This window comes from Dipodomys spectabilis, unplaced genomic scaffold (genome assembly GCF_019054845.1).
Source record: "Dipodomys spectabilis isolate Male_0828 unplaced genomic scaffold, ASM1905484v1 ptg000108l, whole genome shotgun sequence".
Taxonomy (NCBI): Eukaryota; Metazoa; Chordata; class Mammalia; order Rodentia; family Heteromyidae; genus Dipodomys; species Dipodomys spectabilis.
In genome coordinates, this window is record NW_024870785.1 from 13,175,451 (window position 1) to 13,201,167 (window position 25,717).

At 36.2% G+C, this 25,717-nt stretch overlaps 1 protein-coding gene and 1 non-coding gene across 5 annotated transcripts in view; one reads left to right on the top strand and one right to left on the bottom strand.

Moving 5' to 3' along the window:
• Positions 1 to 1,439: 1,439 nt before the first annotated feature.
• The window catches only part of Znf280d (zinc finger protein 280D), a 77,429-nt gene continuing 53,151 nt past the window's right edge, over positions 1,440 to 25,717 (bottom strand). Inside the window, exons 15-20 of one of the 4 annotated variants that reach the window (XM_042687516.1) lie at positions 20,936 to 20,998; positions 17,233 to 17,351; positions 17,053 to 17,089; positions 7,821 to 7,866; positions 4,382 to 4,437; positions 1,440 to 3,363 (exon numbers count right to left, since the gene is read on the bottom strand). In XM_042687516.1, coding sequence (XP_042543450.1) covers positions 2,745 to 3,363; positions 4,382 to 4,437; positions 7,821 to 7,866; positions 17,053 to 17,089; positions 17,233 to 17,351; positions 20,936 to 20,998 — 940 coding nt within the window. In that variant the 3' untranslated portion in view covers positions 1,440 to 2,744. Of the gene's footprint in view, positions 3,364 to 4,381; positions 4,438 to 7,820; positions 7,867 to 16,318; positions 16,449 to 17,052; positions 17,090 to 17,232; positions 17,352 to 20,935; positions 20,999 to 25,717 lie in introns of those variants that run through there. The other 3 variants (XM_042687517.1, XM_042687519.1, XM_042687518.1) reach the window with 3 other exon arrangements.
• Positions 22,519 to 22,625, top strand: LOC122114719. Its single transcript, XR_006148610.1, has one exon. It is a non-coding gene; the product is annotated as a U6 spliceosomal RNA (small nuclear RNA).

Here is a 25,717-nt window from a genome sequence, read left to right on the forward strand (position 1 = left end):
GTCTAAACATTCTTTAAACTTTAGTCTGCCATTCAATCCTACCCAATATCTTGTTTTGTAAGTGAAAATTTTATTGAAACAAAAACAGGCTCATCACGATTTGCTCTTTTTAAGTTACAATTCAGTTTAGTAATTGTAACCACAAGGCCCACAATTATTTATTTATTTATTTTTTTGGGTCCGGTTGTGGGGCCTGAACTCTGGGCCTGGGCGCTGTCCCTCAGCTCTTAAGCTCAAGGCTAGCGCTCTACAACTTGAGCCATAGCACCACTTCCGGCTTTTTTCTTTTTGCGTATGTGGTGCTGAGGAATCGAACGCAGGGCCTCCTGCATGCAAGGCAAGCGCTCTACCACTGAGCCACCTTCCCAGCTCCTAGGCCCACAATTATTTACTCTCTGGCTCTTTAAAGTTGCCAATCACTATTCGTTGCTACTGAGATTTGGGTTGCGTATCTAAAATGTTAAGACCGGAGATAAGGTAGGAGACTGTGGGAGAGTGCACCAACTATTACCAAGAACAATGCTTATTTCAACTTTCTCTTTTTCTTATTGCCAGAATGAAAGATGTAGTCTGACGTAATTTCCTTTTCTCATAGTGGATAGGTACAAACAGTTCAATAACCAGTTTCCTTGAATATCACTACTCATGTTTCTATATCCAATAAATATATAACTTCTGTTCTATGTCCAATAAATATATAATTTCTGTTCTAGCTTTTTGCTAGAATCTCATTTTCTCTATTGAAACTGTACTATTTTGGTTGAGACATTGTCTTAAAAAGATTCCGAATGGAGCCTTTCTATTATTTTTCTTTCTGATATACAAATCTGATGCTTTTAGGACAAATTAGCATGGCAAGCAAGAGCTTCTTTGAATATCACTACCCAAAAGGCATATGGGTGCAGGGGAAAATCTAAAAATCCCAAAAGGGATTTTGGTGTCATGTACATGTTTATTCTGGCACAATACTGTAGAGTTCTGTAGCATAGAGCTTGGAAACAAACTGGATAAAACTCACACAGTCCACATACAGATTTTTTTCTACTCCCTGTATATATTATTCCAAAATTTCCCTGCTACTCATTTACTTTTCAACAATGAAAGATGACAATGAGTAATCTATTTTCTTGGAAACAGGAATGGTGAAAATATTCAAGAAAATAATACAACTGTGTTTTGTCTATTTAGCATCTTTAAGTTGCTAAACAGATTAAGTAGATTAACTTGTATTGTTTTTAAACCAAAAGAATTTACAAAGTAATTATTCCCTGTACATATTCACATTATCCCTTGTGTTTTATGTTCTAATTTTTTTAAAAAAACACCTAACCCACTGAAAGCAAACAATAAAATCCTACTAAAAAAAGAAATTTCTTTGAAGAAGTATATTATTTCTAACAACACCAAAGGCAATCTGAATCAATCAGTGATCTGAAAAATAAAGTTAGTCAGGGACAGATTTTTATTGCAAACATTTACTCAAAAACTACTATATACAGCAGAATTTTAATAGCTATTTAAAACATTTAACATTCACTGAAACATTTAAGAATTCAAAGCACATTTTGAAAAGTAAAAAGGTAGCATAAAAAGGTAGCATTTTTAAATAAAACTTTATTAGTACTCCAAAGCAAACTATTATTCTTCATTTCAATATTTAATACTTTCTAGATGATTAAAAAAAGAGATAGCAACTTACTAGCCAACTTAGGGATAAATTAGGCTAAATTCTCAAAACAAATTGTTTACTGCTTTAGGTCCCAGTTGAAATTTCTATTTTACAATTAGAAAAAAGCCACTTAAGCATAGCTGAATCCATGCCACAACATGTTTTCAGTTAAGTGCTTCACAATATCTACATTCTACCACACTTTGGTTTGGCTTCCAGACCATTTTTATGGGTCTATATCTAAAGAAGATCATTAAAACTATATTAAAAGCATAGTGTTACAGGAGTTTCAACAATGGATTTCTATTTTATACAACTAGTACATTAAGAGTTTTCAGCGTAGCTTACACACTAAATGCACAAATATAAATTTATATTTTAATAATTACACTTTCACTGAAAGTTTAATTAAAGGTAAGCTTACAGCCTGTATGGCTAACACTTGTATGGAGGTACACAGATTCAAATAGTCTGTTTACATGCTTCTGACAGATTGGAATGTTGTATTAAATTCAAAATTAAGTTCATCCAAATTCCTATTAGGTCAATTTAGCTGTAAGTATGCTCCACTGACCAACATCAGATGCAAAATAAAGCTGTCATTAATAATGCCATCAGCCATTATTTTAAATCCATCATTCTCAAAGGATGTGTAGTTTTCCAACCTTTTCCTTTAAGTTAACTGAAGATACATAGGTAATAAAGATTTTAAGCTTAGGTCTGAGGCAAGTTTGACTAATATAAAAGTGTTATTAATATAATTACTATTCTTAAAAATCAACTAATTTCTGCAACTCTATTCCATTTCTTCAAAAAGTGCTAAATGAGACCTTCTGGCAAATTAGCTTTCATTAAAATTGTTGGTTTTTGAAAAGCTTGAAATCCACACGAATCATGCTATTCTTGGAGAGTTGACTTGTTTACTAGCAAACTGAACACATTGGTGAAGTGTGTGAATGAACTCCCTCACATCTTTGTGCTTCTGAATTCTACCACATCACTACTGAGCTCACCGGTCAGTGTGCCAAATGCTTTTTGATGTTGGTACACTAAAATTAAGAATGACTAAGTAATTTCAGCTTCTTTCTTTTTTATCTGCTAGGACTACTGTTTTGTCTGGTGTGCTAGGACTGACTTCTCTGGGAATGTTGTCTGCATGGTCAGACACAATGTCATCAGTCTTGGCTGAAGGATCACCACTACCTTTCTGAAAAATCTCTGTGGCTTCATACTCCAGCACCTCTGATGGAGTCAAAGGTTCCAAATGAACACTGCTTTGCTCACTAACATCAGAACTAACAGATTCAGGTTCATCTCTTTTCCTCAAAAACTGATCAATGCTCACATCATCTGATGTTAACCGCAAATTCTTAATATTCTTTGAGAAAAATCTAGCTCCACTGGAGTTATGATCTTTAATCTGATCACATGAAATTATGTTTTCTGAACTTTGGCCCATCTCCTGTTCCTTCTCCTGAAAATTGTGATGCATGTGTTTTTCCTTTTCCATTTTATCTGCACCAGTGTCTGAATCATGACTCAAGACTTTCTTTGAACTACTTTCCTGGTATGCAGGACAGGCATCATTTTCTCTATCTGTTACATTTTCTTCTTTTTTTGTTGGTGATAAACCTTCGGATAAATCTGTATCACATTCATTTTTTTCTTCTGATGAAGAATCTTCATCTTGCTTGCTGAAAAATAAAACCATTTATTATAAAACATGGTGCTTGAACACTATTCAAAATAAAGACAAGCATATTTGCCCACCAAAATAAAATGAAAACAAATTCAGATCTATAGTTCTTAGTATGATAATACAATCTGGGAGGAGGCTGTTTTTTTGGCAAGACTGTGAGAAACTCTGGAGTCACATATTAAAAGGAGATCTGCAGAGCCAGGTGTTGGTGGCTCACGCCTGTAATCCTAGCTACTCAGGAGGCTGAGATCTGAGGATAATGGTTCAAAGCCAATACGGGCAGTTTAAGTCCTTGAGACTCTTTATCTCCACTTAACCACCAGAAAACCGGAAGTGGTGCTGTGGCTCAAGTGGTAGAGCTCTCACCTTGAGCTGAAGAGCTCAGGGACAGCGCCCAGACTCAGAGTTCAAGCCCCATGACCAACAGGAAACAACAACAAAAAAAGGAGATCTGCGGGATCTATCAACTTGCTGTCATTACTTTCACCTATTTTTAGTTAAAATTTAAGTGTTTTTTATATTTGTAAGAGTGCTTACACTATAAAATACATTAGGCAAAATCTACTTTCTCTTTTGCTCTATATTAACATATACACAATGGAAGCTTGGAATTCCCTGATATGTGGAATTCCCTGCTGTTGAGGAAGAACTACCACTGCTCAGGATGTACAGTTGAGTACTTCACAATTATTCAAATTTACTTAGCCTGTATAGACAGTTAATGTTAACGTCTGACTTACTAGTTAGTACTTTTAAACAGTTAATGTTAACATTTTACTTACTAATAAGTACTTTAAAAAAAGTATGCAACTTAAAAAATTTGCAATGCATGTTAAAAAACAAGAATCTGGAAAATGTTTTTATTGAATTAAAATGTCAAACTTTCATTTTAATTAAAAGTCATTACCAAAGGCAATACTATGTATGTTAGCTTTTGGAGCTGAGTGTAAATAATGTAACCAAGTATTATTTTGAATTTTTGAATTTGAACACTCAGCCTTTCCTTTCCTTACCTTTCAGAACTTGATGTTTCTGTTTCTCTTTCAGCCACAGTATGCCTTGCAATTTCCTGAAATGATTAATAATAATTTTACATTCATGGTTAAAACTATTATAATCAATGTTCTGAATGAAAGAAATAAGTATACAACCTAATATGCCAAAGAAATAGAAAAGCAACCTTTTATTGTAAAGTTATTAGAGTAATTCTCATAAGAATTTCAATATATCAAAAGTTTCTGCATGGTGCCGGTGGCTCACACCTGTAATCCAAGCTGAGATCTGAGGATCACAGTTCAAAGCTAGCCTGGTCAGGAAAGGCCGTGAGACTCTTATCTGCAATAAACCACTCAGAAAACCAGAATGGCATTGTGGCTCAAGTGGTAGAGTGCTAGCCTTGAGCTAAAAGGCTGAGGGACAGTGCTCAGGCCCAGAGTTTGAGCCTCACAAAAGTTTATGAAACAAAGTCAAGTGGCAGCTATATGTAAAAAATCTATTTTCCTTAACTCCCAAATTTGGATTCTATAATTACTTCTGTAGAAAACTAGGCAGCCCAAGTAAACAAATTCAAGACACTCATCTCCAGTTAATCAGCAAAAAGCCAGAGCTGGAGGTGTGGTAGAGAATTCAGTTTTCTTCTAAGAAGCTAGACATTAAAGAGATATGCACAAATATGAAAACCATTGTTTTCATCAAAATTCTCTTTTTGCAACTAATTTTTCAAAAAATACATCATTTATGTCAACAAATAGTGGGCTTATTATTAAGCACTTCAACATTACATAATTTCAGTTTCTGACACTGCAACTACCTATTACTTTCAAGAGTACAAAAAGAAAGGATGGTAAGGGAAAACAAGGGAGGAGGCAACAATGCTTGATAAGAAATGTACTCATTACCTTGCTCATATAATTGTAACCCCTCTGTACGATATTTTCTTTTTCTTTTTTTTTTTGCCAGTTGTGGAGTCTGAACTCTGGGCCTGGGCGCTGTCCCTCAGCTCTTCAGCTCAAGGCTAGCGCTCTACCACTTGAGATACAGTGCCACTTCCGGCTTTTTCTGCTTATGTGGTGCTGAGGAATTGAACCCAGGGCCTCATTCATGCAAGGCCAGCACTCTACCACTGAGCCACCTTCCCAGCCCTCTGTACGGTATTTTCACAAAAAAAAAAAAAAAAAAGAGTTCAAAAGGCTGTACGTAAATAGTGCCCTCTGGAGTTCGGCCACGTATAACCTGTTTGTATGAAAGCTAACCTACTCATCCAAACAACACACGGCTTCCAATGAACTTTAAATGAACTTGGGAAATCATCATCACACAACTAAAGACATTCTTTAACATGGAAAGTACAAAACTAAACCAAACAAGAATAAAGGAAATGGAACACTTAAGAAACTTCACAGGCAAAAGAGAATAGTTTCATACTTAATATGCCAAGAGGTATGCTACTGTGCCCAGTAAATAATTAACAAAACTTAAGAAAGTACAACAATTGAAGAATAAAATATTAAAGAGCTCTTCAAAATTACAAATATGGTAACTAAATTAAGGAAGCAATAAAAGCCACTATATAATGAAGTAGCTGATCCAATGTCAGAAAAAAAGAATCAGAGAGAACTAAAAAAAGTTAAAAAAAAGATCAAAGAGATAACACACAAAGTATCTTCACAGCATAATATAATGAATGAAAAAAGAGAGATAAAGGTCAAACATAGAGTGAAATTTCAAAACATCGGATTATAATCATTAAGGTTTCTAAAAAGAACAAAGCAATGTAAACAAAGAAATGGAGCAAGAATGATACAAGACTTATAAAAAATAATACTGGATATAAGAAGCAATACTTTAAAATTGCATAGGAAAATAGTTTTCTGTGTATTTTATCATCCCAGAAAATACATATGTACTTTTTATTGTAAAGGTGATGTACAGAGGGGTTACAGTTAGATAAGTAATGAGTACATTTCTTACCCTCTCCCTCACTGTCTCCTGCTCCCTTGCCGCCCCGCAACGCCATCCAAGTGGTAAAGTTTATTTCCAACATAGTATCTTTTGAGCATCACTGTTGCATTGGCTTACCCTCTGTCCTTTGTCTCACCATTTCTGTGATTCCCCTTTCCATCCCCAAAATCAGATTAACTTATATACAATACAAAGGGTCCAGTTAACACATATTTAGGTCATTTTCACATCTTTTTTTAAAGTGAGGCTAATTAATTACTCTTTTCTGAGAGACATTTTTGCATAAATTTTTAGCTGATTTGATTTTTTAAAATAGTAATTTTTAAAAGTCTGAAAAATTACAAACTCAGAAGCAAAAATAGAATTAAAGAAAACTAAAAACTTTATAGAGATTCTTTGTAAATAATCCAAAGTGGCGAAATAACAGAAGACACAAACAGATAAACACAAATAAGCAAAAGAGTAATACAGATTGAGACATGTAAAGCCCAAAATGTTGGTGAAGATAAAATTTTGAGGACAGCCAAGGAAAAATGACACACACAGAGAAACAAAAATAATCAGTTAAGACATCTTGTTAGAAAATATGCAAGCTAAGAGATAACTAAATTCTTTAAAAAAACAACAACAAAAACTGTCAACTCTGAATTCTATACCCACCCAAAATTATCTTCTAAACATGAAAAAGACTTTTAAGCCTAGAAGAATTAATTACCAGCAGATCTGCAACATAAAATATACCAAAAAAAGTAGAAGATATTACAGAAATAAAAAAACTGTAGGGGCTGGGAAGGTGGCTCAGTGGTAGAGTGCTTGCCTTGCATGCCTAAGGCCCTGGGTTCGATTCCTCAGCACCACATAAGCAGAAAAAAAAAAAAAAAACTATGTAAAGGCTGGATGCCGGTGGCTCACACCTGTAATCCTAGCTACTCAGGAGGCTGAGATCTGAGGATCAGGGTTCAAAGCCAGCTTGGGCAGGAAAGTCTGTGTATCGCCAATAAACCACCAGAAAACCAGAAGTGGCACTGTAGCTCAAGTGGTAGAACGCTTGCCTTGAGCTGAAGAGCTGAGGGACAGCGCCCAGGCCCAGAGTTCAAGGCCCATGACTGACAAAAAAACAAAACAAAAAAAAACAACAACAACAAGGGAAAATATGAAATTAACCTTGTATTTTTCATAGCTCTAAAAGGTGATTGCCTGCTGGGCGCCGGTGGCTCACGCCTGTAATCCTAGCTACTCAGGAGGCTGAGATCTGGGGATCGCAGTTCAAAGCTAGCCTGGGCAGGAAAATCCGTGAGACTCTTATTGCCAATTAACCACTAGAAAACTGGAAGTGGTGCCATGGCTTAAGTAGTAGAGTGCTCACCTTAAGCTGAAAAGCTGAGGTATAGCCCCCAGGCCCAGAGTTCAAGCCCCATGGCCGACAAAGAAAAAAACTCCAATACTTTCAAATGTATAACTTTTTAAATTATGAGATAAAAATCACTTTACCTTAGACATAGGTTCTTGTTCCTTAGTAGGAGCTTCATGTTTTAATCTTGAAAACAAAATAGTGATTATTTTATATTATAATTGTAAATATGAATTAAGTTTTTGCATGCTTAAAATAATTAAATGTAAATCTAAGCCCCTGTAAACTTTACAATGTCATACTAAGTGATCTATACATATTTTAAGGTAAAAATACAATACATGGGGGTAAACCATATATTTAATAAGTGTGCTAAATTAGTGAATGAAGATATGTACTTCAAGCTGGGATGTAGCTCAGTGAAAGAGCACTTGCCTAGCATGTGTGAAGCCCTGAATTTGATTCCCAGCACTGCAGAGAGAAAGAAAAAGAAAGACATATTTCCTTTTCTAAAAAGAACTCAGAAATGCTCCTTTTTGCTAAATGCAAACTAAGATAAAAGAAATAATGTATTAGTAAACAATTTCAAAAAAGAATTACTCATTAACAAAAGCAAGTTATCATATTGTACAAGTCAGTATTTACTACTGTAGGACATAAAAATCTTTTTAAAAATCTAGTATAAAATCCAATGTGACATCACTTTGGATCCGGTAAAACCCCAGAAAAAAGTACTCTTAAAAAAAAAAAAGGTTGTTTTTGGTTTTTTTTTTTATGTTATTCTAGTGGGTTTTTGAACTCAGGGCCTTGTGCTTGTTAGGCAGGCACTCTGTCACTTGATCCATAACCCAGCCCAAAAATTTAAAGAATACATTTTTAAGCACTGCTCAGAAAATAACTACAGATTTTTTTTAAACTTCTTGACTCATAAAAATGTTCATTATAACTTATGGCATCTAGAAATCTTGTAAAATCAATGTAAGTCAAACTTTTCTAGAGGATCTTTGTTTAAGAAACTGCTAATGACTATTATTTGTTAGTGCATATTAAACTCAGTTTTAATATGCAAAAATAATGTGGTTCTACTTAATCTGAAACAGTGAATCAAGAATTAAGTGATCCAGTAAGACTTAAGAATTACAAATAAGGAACAGTATCATCAACCCAAGTCCATGCCTTATTTTATGGAAATAAAGGAAAGAAATGTCAACCATCCTAAAAGCTATTGTGGTTAAGGAAGGACACATGAAGCTGACAAACACCATCTTTCCTTCCCCATTCTCTAAGGATTCATTTTTTAAAATGAGGACTTTAAATGGTTGGGGGGGGAGGGAGGGGGCTGGGAAAGGAGGGAAGCAGTGCAGTAGTAGAGCATGTATTTAGCATTCAAGAAGACCTGGATATATGGGCTGGGAAGGTGGCTCAGTGGTAGAGCGCTTGCCTTGCATGCATGAGGCCCTGGGTTCGATTCCTCAGTACCACATAAGCAGAAAAAAAAAGCTGGAAGTGGCACTGTGGCTCAAGTGGTAGAGCACTAGCCTTGAGCTGAAGAGCTGAGGGACAGCGCCCAGGCCCAGAGTTCAGGCCCCATGACCAAACCAAAAAAAAAAAAGAAGACCTGGGTATAATCTCCAGTACCACATTTTTTAAAAAATTAGAATTATAAATGCTAGTGCTTTAGTAGAATAATTAACTGTGCAAAATTACTTGTCTATAGTTTGTTCCCCAAAGAAACACAACAGATCATAGATTTTTTTTTGTGTATGGACCCATTCCATTGTTAGCATATTACAATTTATAGTTAATGTCAGCATACTGAATGAAGATAAATTTGCACAAAAAAATTCAACCTTTTTGGGTTAAAGATTTGGTAATCATCTCAAGTATTTAAAACATTTTCTTTTTAGTATAGATAGAGTTGATGTTAGCAAAGGTCTTATGCATTTATTTTTTTGCCAGTTCCTGGGCTTGAACTTTAAGGGCCTGGGCACTGTCCCTGAACTCCTTTACCTCAAGGCTAGAGCTCTACCAGTTGAGCCACTTCCATTTTTTCTGTGATTAACTGGAAATCTCTCAGACTTCCTGCCCAGCCTGGCTTCAAATCGAGATCCTCAGATTTCAGCCTCCTGAGTAGCTAGGCTTACAAGCATGAGCCACCAGTGCCCAACTTTTAAGGCTTTATATTCTTACAAAAGAAATATTATCATGCCAATTACTTTCACATGTTCCCCATAATAAATTAATTTTAGTCAGCAATAAAAGCTGAAGAATGTTTCATCATTATTGCTGGAATTTCAACTGGAAAAGGCAAGTTTTCAGCAATGGGGTTGGTGACATTTATTTTTATTATGCTTTATTTTACTAAGAAAACTACTAGGTGAGAACACAGTAAGTTCTGGAAATAACTAGTATGGAGAGGCTAGTGATTCCAATTTTTCTTTGTGCCTTTTACCATACTAGTATTCCCTTTAAAGGATAGAATTATAAGTATCAGTAAAAAGTTTCAGGAAAAGCTAAAAAAGTTTAGATATGTGTATTATAAATCTCATCGTTATCAATCTGGCACTAAAATGAACACTAAGAATTTGTAATTACAAAGGTGTACTTTAATGTTAGTAAAATTTAATAAGTTACTAATACATGATTAAAATTATTTTGAAAACTGACCCCCACCAATTTTGTAGCCTTAATTTTTATTCATAAAGCTACCTGATGAAATAGTTATTATTGGAGATACTCAACTGCTTTGGAGAAGACAGTCAAATTTGCTATGCTCAAAGTTCTGATCTAATCTGTTATTACATAATTAAAGTTTTCACTTGTGAATTTTGCAATAATTTTTATAGAAAAAAGTGGTGTAGGACTTGGAACAAACATGAACTTTTCAATGCAAAGACAACAGAACCACTGACAGACAGTCTTGCAAAAGAACTGCAAATAAGTATTTTTCTCCAAGGAAACCTACTGAAACAAACAGGTGCCTGATATATTTCTAAAGGCTAATTCATTTCCTTTAAAGTCCAAAATAGACTCAAAAGCCTTAGTAAAATTTCTCTACAGGTCACATGGCATCACAAGGCTACCCATAAAAATTTAGGGCTACACAGAAAATAAATATTGTGATTTAATTATATTAGTATGTTCTTTTGAGATTTCATTCATAGTATGAACATCTGATGAGATGGGGGGAATCTATGAGGGAAAAGCTGCTCAGGTTCATTTCAGCTAGGTCAAAAACTTCAATTGTAATTAAAACAATACAGTCTTTAACCTAAGAATACTTGTAAACATACTTAGAAAGCTCAAGAAATGCTGTACAAGCCAGTACTAAAGTCAACCACTACTCAAGAGCTTCTACTTAGACATTCAGAATAGTAAACATTCAGCACACCATTCTGATCATTTTCTTTGAGTAGTGCTGACTGATGTGTGTGTGAGATATGTGTCTAAGCAGGATCTTTACCACACAGTACCTGCACCAGTGAGCTAAGTGTTCTAGTCCAAAGATAAGAACAGTCTCTCCTCTTGAGTATTTTGTTACCAAAGAGATGCACTGAGCAAATGTAGATAGAGAACTGTGAAATTAGGAAAAAGACATCTATATGACTGACCCAATATGAGGAAAGAGGCAAGTAAGCAGCAGGCAGTACAGTGAAGTTGGTTTTACAGGAAGAACAGAAACTAGCAAAGCAGGGAAGGGCTCTAGGACAGAACAGAAGCACAAAACTAGATGAGAATGTCTCATGTCAATGAAATGTAGGGCAGGAAAAAAAAGCAGTTGAAGATAAAACTGAAGACATGGCAAAGGCCATTTCAGGATGCTTTTGATTGCCATGCTAATTTGTCCTAAAAGCGTCAGGTTTGTATAACAGAAAGAAAAATAATAAAAAAATTCCATTCAGAATCTTGTTAAAATGGTAACTGTCTCAACCAAAATAGTACACTATCAATTGTAGCAAAATGCTAATATAGAACAGAGAGTATATATTTATTGGATATAGAAACATGGGGAAGAGCAAATGTGACCCACCCCGGATGTCTGCTTGCAGTGGCAAGAGAAGAGTAATGTCATTAACCAAGATAAGTTCAGAAGAATGTACTATAAGATCAAACTGAATATCAAAATGTCAAACAGCCAATGTAAAAGGACTGCTACTACAAGTCTCAATCATGAGAGGCTTCCATAGATAAATAGTCCCAGAGTCTCTGGCCATCAGGAAGAAGCAGGAATAACAGTCATGACAACAGTATTAGCAGTAACAGGAGAGCAAGAGCAAGAGCAGCAGTAATAGTAATATGTCTTTATTTAGTGCCTACTCTCTGCCAGGCCAGTGTAAAAAAGTTCAGTGAAATATTTAACTAATTTCTTTAAATCTGTAGTTTAACTGATTTCCACATATTATCTTCAGGAATTTTTATCTATCTTTTAATAAGAAAGCTGGAACTTGGCATGGTTACATCATTTACCAAATGCTGAAGAGCTGGTGAGAAAAACAACTTGGATTTACACCTTGGTCTGCCATAGAGAAGCAAAGGCTCTCAGTGTAGGGTCCCAATTTCAATAAATGATCCCAAAGGCATATTCACAGAAGCCTCTCTAAGTAAAGGAGAGCAAGCATTTCTACAAGGTCAAATTCTAAAATGAGAAGTGAAGCTGCAGAAGACCTTCAAAATCATGAGTTGAAAGTACAGCATACTTGAGGAAAACGTTGATGAAATTGATACAAGACAGTGATGACTAGCGTGAGTTATAAACATTTTTTAGAAGTGTAAAGTTAGTGCCCTTTAGGCATTAGAAAATCTAATGGCATAACATGCTTCAACAATAACAGGAAAAGAAAATTAGAAGTAATATGTGAAAAAGATATGGGAGGGATCGAATGAAAAATAGGCTGAAGATGAAGGCAACTGAATACAAATAAAATATGAGTAGATAAAATCACAAATAATACAATGTCTTTACATTTGCATAGTGATTATGACATGCTAATTACATTGTGTGTGTGGGGTCACACGGGTGCGCATCCTGGTCTTGCGGGCTTGAACTCAAAGCCTAGACACAATCCCTTAGCTTTTTCCCTCAAGGCTGGTGCTCTACCACTTAAGCCACAGCTCCACTTTTGGCTTTTTGGTAATTAAATTGGAGATAAGTGTCTCACAGACTTTCCTCTCAGTCTGGCTTTGAACCCTGATCCTCAACCTAAGCCTCCTGAGTAGCTAAAATTATAGGAATGAGCCACCAGTGCCCATTATTTTTTGGAGTATTACTAATTACTTTTGGTGTGTTATATACATATATTTATTACTTTAAAAATCTCTTAATAGCTTAAGATTAAAATAGATACTTTTGTTACCTATATTTTACAAATCAGGAATTGGGACATAGATGTCTGGTAACCTGCCCAAAGACACACAAATCTAGTGAACAGTGGGGCAGAAACTCCAAACTAAGCAATCAAGTATAGACATTATGTTTCAGTGCATCAAAGGTAGGTGTGTGTGTGTGTGTGTGTATGTGTGTGTGTGTGTGTGTGTGTGTGCGCGCACACACAGGTAGTGTGAGGGAAGTGAGGGAAAATGAACTTCATCCATACTTCCTCTCCAAAAAGAGACCCACTGAAGAACACAAGCAGAGTTCATATGTTGCTTTTACAAGAAAGTGGTTTATCATTATTTTTGCACTATGATCTAGGAAATACATATTGGGGATGTACTGGAGGCAGAATACATCTACATCATGAGGGATACCTGTACATTCATGTTTATAGCAGCACTACTCACAAAGATGTCCTACAATCTGATGAGACAATAAAGATGTGACACACATACACACACACATTATCCCCCCCAAAAATTATGTTGTCTGCAGTAAAAGTGCATAGACCTAGAGATCATATTGAGTGAAATAAGCCAAACTTAAAAAGCCAAATGCCACATCTTTTTTCTCATATGTGGTAACCAAATTCTAAAATGATCAAATAAGACAGGACTTCAGTGAAAAGGGACACTCTGTGTGTGTCTGTCTGAGAGAGAGACAGAGACAGAGAAAGCAGGGGAGGGGAAATGGAGAGTGTACCAGGAGTTAAGAGAATCAAAGAGAATTACATACACAAATGCACACTGAAATAACTAAGAAACCCTGTTTTTTTTAAAAAGGAAGGAGGGATCTAAGAGTATGTAACAGAGGAGTGAACACTAGGTACGTATGGAATTTTCACATAAAACTCCCCTGTATGACAATATCAATGAATTGTAAGTAAAGAAAAAAAAAACTGTTGGGGAGTGGAGTTAATTAGGTAGAAAGAGAGAAGATGAAAATACTTCCTGGAGACAGATTAGGAAGTAAATAGTGTGTCACCAAATCTACTACTAGGAAATATGCCATTTTCAGAGATTTTGGAATTTTTTCCATTAGTAGTATAACTTGGCTCAGAAGCTTCAAATGAAAAATTAATGTTAATTATAAAAAATTTATTATGTAAGTGGCTTTATCTCTGCTCTAAAATACAAAGTAATTCTGATTTTAGGAGTGAAAAAAAAGCTCAAAAATTTCAGAGCATCTTAAAAGGTGCTTTGTTAATTTTTAAAATTAAAAAAATTATTAGAATGATCTTTTAATTGTGCTAAAGGTGAAAGTACAAGGTACATTTATATAGCTTTTATCTCACATACTAAGTGACAAGGCTTCTAGTAAAAAAAAACTAATGTTCCTATTTACAGGATAACACTTAGGGATTTTATATAAAATTATTCATTAGCAAATAATTCCTGAGAAACTTAAATACATTTTTTTTGGTTGTGGGGCTGAACTCTGGGCCTGGGTGCTGTCTAATACCACATTTTTATTAAAAGAAAATAATAGATCTGTATGCAACATACCAAAATTAAAATTAAAAATGAAAGATTAAAAATTTACAGGAAGGAAATAAGCATTATTGGTTATATGTTAGCTTTACCAAAAAAACACATTAAAGACTTATAAAATGTTACTTTAAACTTTTTTAAAGTTCTGCAAGATATCTCTTACCAATTCTTTACATTTTAGAACTTACAATGAAGATAATGCTAATAACCCTGAAGTAGCACTGAGGATGATTTAAGCAACAGCCAGATTAAAAAGCTATAAACAGGCAACTTAAGAAATCTTAGAGTAAACTAACAAACAAACAAAACAACAAAAAAGCCCTAGCTTTAAGGAAAAGAATAGAAAAATTAGACATCACAAAAGAGGCATAAAATTTTAGAGACCTGGGTTACTAAAATAAAAAAAATAAAAATATCTGATGGAAGTGGCGCTGTAGCTCAAGTGGTAGAGCGCTCGCCTTGAGCTAAAGAGCTGAAGGACAGCGCCCAGGCCCAGAGTTCAAGCCCAACGGCGGACCAAAAAAAAAAAAAAGAAAGAAATAGACCACATCTTGGGCTGGGAAGATGGCTCAGTGGTAGAGCGCTTGCCTTGCATGCTCAAGGCCCTGGGTTTGTTTCCCCAGCACCACATAAGCAAAAAGAAAAAAGCCGGAAGTGGCGCTGTGACTCAAGTGGTAGAGTGCTAGCCTTGAGCTGAAGAGCTGAGGGACAGCGCCTAGGCCCAGAGTTCAGGCCCCACAACCAGACCCAAAAAAAAAACAAAAAAAATAAATAAATAAAAATATCTGAGAATTGACATTATCAAAAAGAGGTCAATACTGATCGATAAACTTTAAATTACAGTAAAAAATGACTACAAGCCGGGTGCTGGTGGCTCACGCCTGTAATTCTAGCTACTCAGGAGGCTGAGATCTGAGGATCACTATTCAAAGCCAGCCCGGGCAGGAAACTCCGTGAGACTCTTATCTCCAATAAACCACTAGAAAACCTGAAGTGGTGCTGTGGCTCAAGCGGTAGAGTGCTCGCCTTGAACTGAAGAGTGCAGGGAAAGCGCCCAGGCCCAAAGTTCAAGCCCCACGACCAACAAAACAAAAATAACAACCAAAAAACCCTACAATTCTGAGACAAAATTGAGACCTAAAGGTATGAAAGTAGCACAAGTTTTTGTTATTTCTTGGACTGTATCCATAGTACATGAAGAATTAAAGCCAACAGCCAAAATGACTAAACTTCAATTTGGATGCTGAAACACTTGGGAAATGGGCTTTTCTTGGTCATAATTGGCCCATGCACTTAACATCAAGAGCCAAAGCCAACAGCGGGAAGTATGCTCAATTTGGTATCCTTAAGGTCATCCTTGGCCAAATCAACATCAGCCTGATGGGAGGTCAGCAGTGTAATAGGAAGTTTTTGTTTTGCTTTGCTTTCCCCACCCCCCTTTTTTCTTTTTGGGAGGACTAGGGGTTGAGCTCAGGGACTTGCACTTGCTCTTGCTTGGCAGGCACTTGAGTCACGTCCCTTGTCTCCCCCCACCCTCACATTTTTTCCAAGTAAGGTCCGGCATGCATAACTAGGAGGACCTGGATCCATCTATTTATGCCCTTTACATAGCTAGGATGACAGGCATGTACCACCCATCCAGCTACTAATTGAGATGGGGTCTTGGATTTATGCCTGGGCTACCCAGGTGTTGTGCTATTCCCAATAGCTAGGATTACAGGCACGAGCCACTGGTGCCCAGCCTAAAATATGAGTTCTTGAGGCCACAACCTACAGAAGGTCGCATAGTCAAATTATTCACATTCCTTGGAAAGAGAGAACAGTCATCAGTTGTGTTCATCGGAGGGGGACACTGTCCAGGTGTACCCTGGACATATTTTGAAATCTCTGGGCTGCTTCTGCATCTGAAAAATAAGAAAAATAGCACAATGACAGACAACAAAGGAAAGAGACAACCATCTGGCCTAAGAACATAAAATATAAGAAACAAAGAAAGCAGAAAGCAGATAAAACAGAAAATAGACGAGCAGCCATATCATTTGGAATGGATTATTCTGGAGGCAAGAGCAGTAGAGACAAACAAATTCTTTTCAGCAAAATAAGAAAAGACCAGAGCAACAAAAGTTTTTTTAAGGAAAGCCAACTAGAGGGGAAAAAAAATGTTTATTAAGACCTGTCAACCTGACACAAAGATAAGGTGGAGTAGAATCTAGACCCATCTGAAAGCTGAACAGAGCTGAATAATGAGGCCTAATGTCATGAACTTGGCTGCTTAACCGCCTTTGTGTAAGAAAACATCTCAGAACTTTGAACATAGGAAATTCCAACTTGTCTTGCACCAGGTCACGAGCTCCACAGAGCAGGAACCTACTTCAACAAGCAGCTTTAAAAAAAAAAACACAACAAAATACTTTAATATTTTTCATTCCTATTAACGACACATTCTTAAAAAGCAATAGTGCTAAAAACCTATCAAAGTAAAATGCACTTAATAAAAATTAAACTTACTCAGAAAGATGTTCAGAAGTTGGGATACAAACAGAAACTGAAATTAGAAGAAAAGTTTTACATTGACAAGAGCATATGAACTATGATGAGTGAGAAAAATGATTTAGTAAAGAGCCCATATTGTGGTTGACCAAAAATAATGGTATGTCAAAATCCAAAATAACAGTCGGATGTACATACCTTTCTCCAATACAACTTGGCAAGTATGAGTTTCATGTTGACTTAAGTGTGTAGCCATATTATCTAAGCCAGAAACATCAGTTAGGAAATCACAATTAAGGCACACTAGAGTAATGCCCCTATTAAAGAAAAATAGCATAAAATAAAAAGTTTTATGTTTTATGAAATTCACATACATGTTCAATGATCACTTTTTATGATTTTGTTTATATTATAACCATTATTTTAATTTTTGTCAGATATATTTGGTATAACGAAAATAATTTTCTAGAAAATGGCACAGCCATGTATTTTATTTACAGAAAGTATTTATGCTGTATAAATAGTCATCTCTCATAATAGCTGATGAAAGCTAGAAGTCTAGAGATCTAAGCCAGTCTTGGCTCTGCTAACAATCTTTATTAGTGGAAACAAATCACATTCTAAATATTCTTTGCTACATCCTCACCTGCCAAGTCTGACCTAGCATTCATTCACGTAGTATACATTTGTTGATGCTGTTTTTATAGATAGCTTTCTACTACGAATAATGGTGAGCAACCAATCAAGTGCAGCTATCTAGTCACTATATGGTCAAAGATAAAATTAGAAAAGAAAGGTAACCGCTATAAAAACAGATGATAGCTGCTGTCAACTGCACATCAATGGTCTCACCACAATCATGCAAGGCTGGTATTATTTTAACAATGCATTAACTAAAATAGTTAATAAAATACTGGAGTATGAATGCTTACATTCCCAATCATCTCAATAGTATTGTTCGAACTAGTTGACTTGCTGGGGCCTCAACTACTCTTTCAACTCCAGAACGTTGAAACATGCAACCACGACACATTTTCAGTAAATTTAGGCAACTGTTTTCATGGTCATCAAAAAAAAAATCTGAGTACAGAAGAGTTTTTACACTCACTGGATCACACTGAGTAGTTCTTGCTATTTTTTTTTCCCCTGGTCATGGGGCTTGAACTCTGGGCCCGGGCACTGTCCCTCAGCACTTCAGCTCAAGGCGAGCACTCTATCACTTGAGCTATAGCACCACTTCCAGGGTTTTCTGGTGGTTAAGTGGAGATAAGAATCTCATGGACTTTCCTGCCCAGGCAGTCTTTGAACCATGATCCTCCTATGTTAGCCTCCTGAGTAGCTAGGATTACAGGTGTGAGTTACTGGTGCCCTGCAGTCCTTGCTATTTGAAGCATAGTATAATATCTGGCATATTAAAATACATCTTTCTGACCTAAAGGTTCTAATTTAAAATGTGTCCAGAATAGTGATGAATTTTTGTTGTTAAATTATTTTAAGGTATTAAAGCTGTAAAAACATTGAGATGTTTCAGAGAAGGTAGAAAGCCACAATACATTTATTAAATTTGTAAGAATAAAGCAGTTGGGAACTGGTTGGGTCAAGCATGTGAAAAGCTGCTTATAGGAAAACCAAGTATTTTAGGGTAAGTGATGTTACAATGTTTAATATGAACTGTAAATGACACTGTTGAAAAAAATTTGGTCTGTTCCATTTAAATGAACTTTAACATCTATTTGAAAAGCAACTGCTAAGAACTTTTAATTTCTAAAAGGAGTATCTGTAATCTAAATTTAAAAAGCATAGTGTTATTCTGATTAAAACATAATCTGAAATACCATCATGAAACTCTTTGGTACAATTAATACACACTGAAAGAAATGCATGAAGAAAATAAAACAGGGGAGGTGAATAAAGACAGTGAAAAAGCACTAATATGGTCCAAGTAGTTAAAACGTATGTATGATATCAGAACAATTAAACTTGTTAGGATTGCTTTAGAATGGGGGAGGAGAGTAAGGGAGAATCATAAAGAAGTTTGATCAGAATGCTTTTTATAGGAGTATCATACCAAGTCACAATGATTTTTCTCTCTTATACAACTAATGTATGCTAATAAAAGGTGGGGGGGGGTGGAGAAGCATAGCAAAGTTAAATTTAAAACACTCAGCTTAATTAGCTGTAGTCTTTTCTATGAACAAATCATTCTCATAGACACTAACATGGCCTCCCTGATAGAGGTGGCTAATGCCTATTCCACTGGACAAAGTTCATTGGAAAAGGGCTGAAATGCCTAATTCAAGCAATCTCTAAACATTTGTACATAAAATTTATAATCCAACTTATTGACTTAAAAATGTAGGAGGCTACATTGTTATATGTGTGTGTGTGTGTGTGTGTATATATATATATATATATATATTTTTTTTTTTTTTTTTTGGTTGGTTGTGGGGCTTGGGGGCTGTCCTTGCACTCTTCAGCTCAAGGTGAGAGCTCTACCGCTTGAGCCACAGCACCACTTCCAGTTTTCTAGTGGTTTCTTGGAGATAAGAGTCTCATGGAGTTTCCTGCCCGGGCTGGCTTTGAATAGTGATCCTCAGATCTCAGCCTCCTGAGCAGCTAGGATTACAGGTGTGAGGACGGGTGCCGGGCTTCTATTTGGGTTTTTAATAGTGAAAGTTGGTTTGTAAAGGAGAAAATAAGACAATATTGTGCTATGTTTGCAGATCAAACTAGAGAGACTTCTTTCTTTATTTTTTCACTTGGCATTAAAGTTCAATCTACAGTTATGTCTGACTCTCTTCTTCTATAAAGCATTCACTATGAGCCAGGTGCTAGTGACTCAAGACCTGTAACCCTGGCTGAGATCTGCTGACTGTAGTTCAAAGCCAGCCTGGCCAAGAAAAGCCATGAGACTCTTTTATCTCCAATTAACTACCAAATTAAAAAAAAAAAAAAAAAGAGCTAAAAGTGGAGCTGTGGTTCAAGTGGTAGAATGCTATCCTTTAGGAAAAAGCTCTGGGACAGATCTCAGGCCTTAAGTTCAAGCCTCAGCCCAGGCACAAAACAGAACATTCCCTAGGTTAAGCATTGTATATTGGCTATTAATGATTGAACCTTTACTCTGTGCTTTGCTGAATTTAACGTATTATTTCATCTAACAACCTGAAGAGCTAAGTGCAATAATTAATCATCTAGTTATAGAAGACAGAGTAATCAAGGACAAAGAGCTAAGGTCAGAATCAGGGTTGAAACTGAGCACCTTGATTTCAGAGCCCATACTGTATCAGAAAAATGATGTAATTCACTACTAACAAGCAAGTATAAGGTTTTTTTTTTTTTAAAAAAAAACACTCTAATTCTTTATAATCAGTTTAAATACCATTTTGTGTATTTAATCTTTATTTTGTTTTTGTGTCTGGTCATGGGGCCTGAACTCTTGGGCCTGGGCGCTGTCCCTCAGCTCTTAGCTCAAGGCTAGTGCTCTACCACTTGAGCCACAGTGCCACTTCCGGCTTTTTTCTTTTTGCTTATGTGGTGCTGAGGAATTGAACCCAGGGCCTCAGGCATGCAAGGCAAGCGCTCTACCACTGAGCCATCTTCCCAGCCCCGTATTTAATCTTTAAATATGTAAATTATTTATAATTTTACTACACATAATGAATAGAGGGATATTTATTCAATGAAATTAAAAGTAGTATTCTTTTCCTAATTAAATTAGATGAAACTGTACTAACACTAATTTTGGTATATACACAAATCTGTGTATATACTAAAATATATTCATTGAACATGTTAAATTCATGAATTGTATGTCATGAGCATTATATCTCAATTAAAACTATATGTAAGAGAAAAATAATTATTCTGCAACAGAAAGAATTAAAAAAAATCAATTAGTTACCTGAGATTTTCTGAATGCTTCTTAAATATACAAAACCTTTTACTTGGACGATTACTATGAAAGCTGGAAAGAGAAGAGATTTCAATAATTTTACTATAGAGTTAAGTCTTACTGATTTATAACTATATTTCTAGAATACATTTAACAGTTTAGTTTTTTTTTTTTTTGGGTCCGGTCGTGGGGCCTGAACTCTGGGCCTGGGCACTGTCCCTCAGCTCTTCAGCTCAAGGCTAGTGCTCTACCACTTGAGCCACAGCGCCACTTCCGGCTTTTTTTTTTTCTTTTTGCTTATGTGGGGCTGAGGAATTGAACCCAGGGCTTCATGCATGTAAGGCAAGTGCTCTACCACTGAGCCACCTTCCCAGTCCCCAACAGTTTAGTTTTTAACAACATGTTAATACTGATGTGTTTATCATCCCTGTTTAATTCAACATTTTATCTTTTTCTTTTTCTGTTTGAGATGGGGGGTGTCTGTGTTCCTGAGATTGGTCTACAACTCATAAGCCAAGCAATTCTCCTGTCTAGTTTGCTGAGTAGCTTCACCTATAGGCATCCACCACCATGTCTTGCTAGTATCTTTTCATTTCATAATGACATTCATTTTCCTAGGCATACTGTTAAATGGTTAGTACCCCACCATTATATAAAAAAGGAAATGCATTAAAGAGTTAACAAAACCCAACAAAATAAAGATCATCAAACAAAATTATCGACTAACCATCAAAAAAATTCTGATTTTTTGCAAACAATGTAGAGTTTCTATAATAAAGGTTATCAGAATAATCACTTTTTTAAAAAGTCAATTTCAAATCTTAGTATGCTTGTACACAGGGAAGGAGGTAGAATTTAATGATGTAGGAAGCGAATACTACTTGAGCTAAATTACGACTACTTAGTATCTGAAAACCCAAACATTTCAAGAGTTCTTTGCAGTTACTAGTAGAGGTTAAAAAACAAAAACAAATTAAAGGAAAGTTTATAAGTTAAAACATTTCTCTAAGCACTGAACAGAAAACGATTAGCCACACTTTTTGTAAACGATTAGCCACACTTTTTGTAACCCATGACAATAGCATTAATATAATCTTTGAACTGTAGGAAAGAAAGCTTTCCTATACTAGAAACCTAAGCCAGGTTTTGCACATTTTATTTTCTTAAAATTTTTAGTCTCTTGAAACAAAGCCTTTTAGTTTTTTGTTGTGTGTGTGTGTGTGTGTGTGTGTGTGTGTGTGTGTGTGTGTGCGCGCGCGCGCATTTATAGGATTTAGTTTCTTTTTCTCAGGTCAACCTGGACCATGATCCTCCTCTTTACACCTCCCAAGCAGCTGTGATAAGTTCATACCACTGTGCCCAGCTTTCTAAAATGGGGTTTTGATTTTTATTTCATAAATACGTTTGGTCTAGGCTGGCTTTGAACTGTGACTTTTCTCATCTCCTCTTCCCAAATAGATAGGAGTGCAGATATGATCGACTGCTTGGATAGCCACTGTAATCTATCAATAAAACTGAAGGCAATAGAAACATTACTTGAGAGCTTATTTAGAAATACAAAGTCCTGAACTTCCTATATAATAACTTTATTAGTGCTCGCTTCACCAGCACATATACTAAAATTGGAACAATTCAGAAAAGATTAGCATGGCCCCTGTGCAAAGATGACTTGCAAATTCGTAAATTGTTCCATATTTTAAAAAAAACCCACAAAACTTTATTAATCTCTAGAAGTGGGAACCAGTAGTCTACCTTTATAAGCTTCATTTCAGTTACTCTTATGAAAGCTGAATTTGAGAATAATTGGCCAATATACTAGGTAAATTTTTACACATGTCATCGAGCCTAGTTGTGCAGAGAAAAATATTCTGGCTAACTATAATGCCTAGAAAATATCCTCAGAGAGTCTGGGAAGGTGGCTCAGTGGTAGAGTGCTTGCCTTGCATGCATGAGGCCTGGGTTCCATTCCTCAGCACCACATAAGCAAAAAGAAAAAAGCCAGAAGTGGCTCTGTGGCTCAAATGGTAGAGTGCTAGCTTTGAGCTGAAGAGCTGAGGGACAGCGCCCAGGCCCAGAGTTCAGGCCCACAACCGGACCTCCCCCCCCAAAAAAATAAAAGAAAAAGAAAGAAAATATCCTCAGAAGGTACCAAATAGTCATTTCTTCAGAGCAGTTGCTTTTAAGAGTTTATAAACTTAAGACAGGATTATAAAAATAAAGTTTTTTGTTGTTGTTGTTGGTTGTGGAGCTTGAACTCTGGGTCTGGGTGCTGTCCCTCAGCTCTTCTACCCAAGGCTAGCACTGTACAACTTGATCCACAATACCACTTCTGGTTTTCTGGTGGTTTATTGGAGATAAGAGTCTCATGGACTGCCCATGTAATTGTAACCCCTCTGTACAGTGTTTTCCCAATAAAAAAAAATAAAAATTTAAAAAAAATTAATAGAAAAAAAAAAGTCTCATGGACATTCCTGCCTGGGCTGGCTTTAAACCATGATTCTCAGCTCTCAGCCTCCTGAGTAGCTAGTATAACAGGAGTGAGCCACTGACACCCAGTAAAAATAAAGTTTTTTTTAGAAGAGATCAATCAAAAGACTTAGAAGGCTGAAATAAATACCAAAATTTTATATATGTAATTTATCTTTTTTTTTGTCAGTCATGGTGGCTTGAACTATGGGCTTGGGTGCTGTTCCTGAGCTCTTCAGTTCAAGCCTAGTGCTCTACCACTTGAGCCACAGTGCCACTTCCAGTTGTCTGGCAGTTAATTAGAGATAAGAATCTCACAGACCTTCCTTCCCAGGCTGGCTTTGAATTGCAGTCCTCAGATCTCAGCCTCCTGAGTAGCTAGGATTATAGGCGTGAGCCACTGGCACCTGGCTATGTGCTTTTTATATAAACTTCTATATATAAAAATTTATAAACAAAATAAAAAGAGAAAAAGAAAAAAAGAAAACATTATATAGATTTTATATAAAAGTTTATACTTTTAGATAAACTATTATAAGATTATATATTATACATAAATATATAAAAGATATAACATACATAATTTTATATTAAAAGATATAACATAAACTTATATATATGTTAAAATTTTGTACATTGTTGTACATATAATTGTTTCCTTAGGTAAATCAAGGATTTTGTCTGTTTTCTGAAAAATGTAGTAGAGTGTCAACCTTAAGTGAAAAAGCTAAGAAACAGCACCCAGTCCCTGAGTTCAAACTCCAGTACTAGCACACATATACACACAAAAAATGTATATCAAGCCGGGTGCTGGTGGCTCACACCTATAATCCTAGCTACTCAGGAGGCTGAGATCTGAGGATCACCATTCAAAGCTAGCCCAGGCACGAAAGTCCGTGAGACTCTTATCTCCAATAAACCACCTGAAAACCAGAAGTGGCACTGTGGCTCAAGTGGAAGAGTGCTAGCCTTGCACTAAAGAGCTGAGGGACAGCGCACAGGCCCAGAGTTCAAGCCCCATGACTGACCAAAAAGAAAAAAAAAGTATATCAAATGTTATCTTTTTCAAACCTCATTCTCTTCAAGAAAGCATATTATTTTTGTTTTACTTATCTATTGGTAAAAAGAGATTACAATGATCTAGATAAATCTGATTTACAAATTCTACACTTACAGTTTTATGTAGCAAGAAAAACGCATAAAGGTCAAATGTGCTGGTACATACTTATAATCCCAGCACAGAGGCAGGGATATCTGTGAGTTTGAGGCCAGCATAGGCAATTTAACAAGATCCTGTCTCAAAACAAACAAACAAACAAACAAAGCCAAACTACCTTTCTTTTTCCTATTAATAGCAATACAGGGGCTGGGAAGGTGGCTCAGAGGTAGAGTGCTTGCCTTGCATGCCTGAGACCCTGGGTTCGATTCCTCAGCACCACATAAGAAAAAAGAAAAAAGCCAGAAGTGGCACTATGGCCCAAGTGATAGAGCACTAGCCTTGAGCTGAAGAGCTCAAGAGCGCCCAGGCCCAGAGTTCAGGCCCCACGATCAGACCCCTCCCCCCCCACAAAAAAAAAGTTAATAACAGAAAAGAATCTAGGAAGAGAAAAGATTATTTGTAATATAGTAAGAGCATAATATTAAGACCTAGGCCAGGCATGGTTTGGCACAATGTCTGTAATCTCATCACTCAGGAGGCTAAAGCTGGAAAGTCACAAGTTCAAGACCAGCCTGAGTACATAGAGAAAGATTTTTGTTTTAAAGAAAAAAACAATTAGCCAGGCGCCAGTGGCTCATGCCTATAATCCTAGCTACTCAAGAGGCTGAGAACTGAGGATTGTGGTTCAAAGCCAGCTCAGGCAGGAAAGTCTGAGACTAGTTCCAACTAATGACCAGAAAACGTGGAGTGGCACTGTGGCTCAAGTGGTAGAGTGCTCACCTTGAGCTGAAGAGCTCAGGGACAGCACCCAGGCTCAGAGTTCAAACCTCACAACTGAAAAAAAAATTATTCCGTTAAATGACTGTATGCTATTATTCGAAGTTATTAAGCTATTGGGTATAAACAAATGAACTTTATTATGCACAAATTATACCTCAAGAAAACTGATGGCCCACCCAACTGTATTTCCTTAATAATCTTGATTCTATCTTATGTAATAATTTTCCTTTCTAAAAAACACAAAAGAAGCTGGGCGCAGGTATTTCACGCTTATAATCCTAGCTACTAAGCTAGGATGAGATCTGAGGATCACGGTTCAAAGCCACCAGTCTGTGAAACTCTTATCTGCAATAAACCACCAGAAAACCGAAAGTGATGCTCTGGCT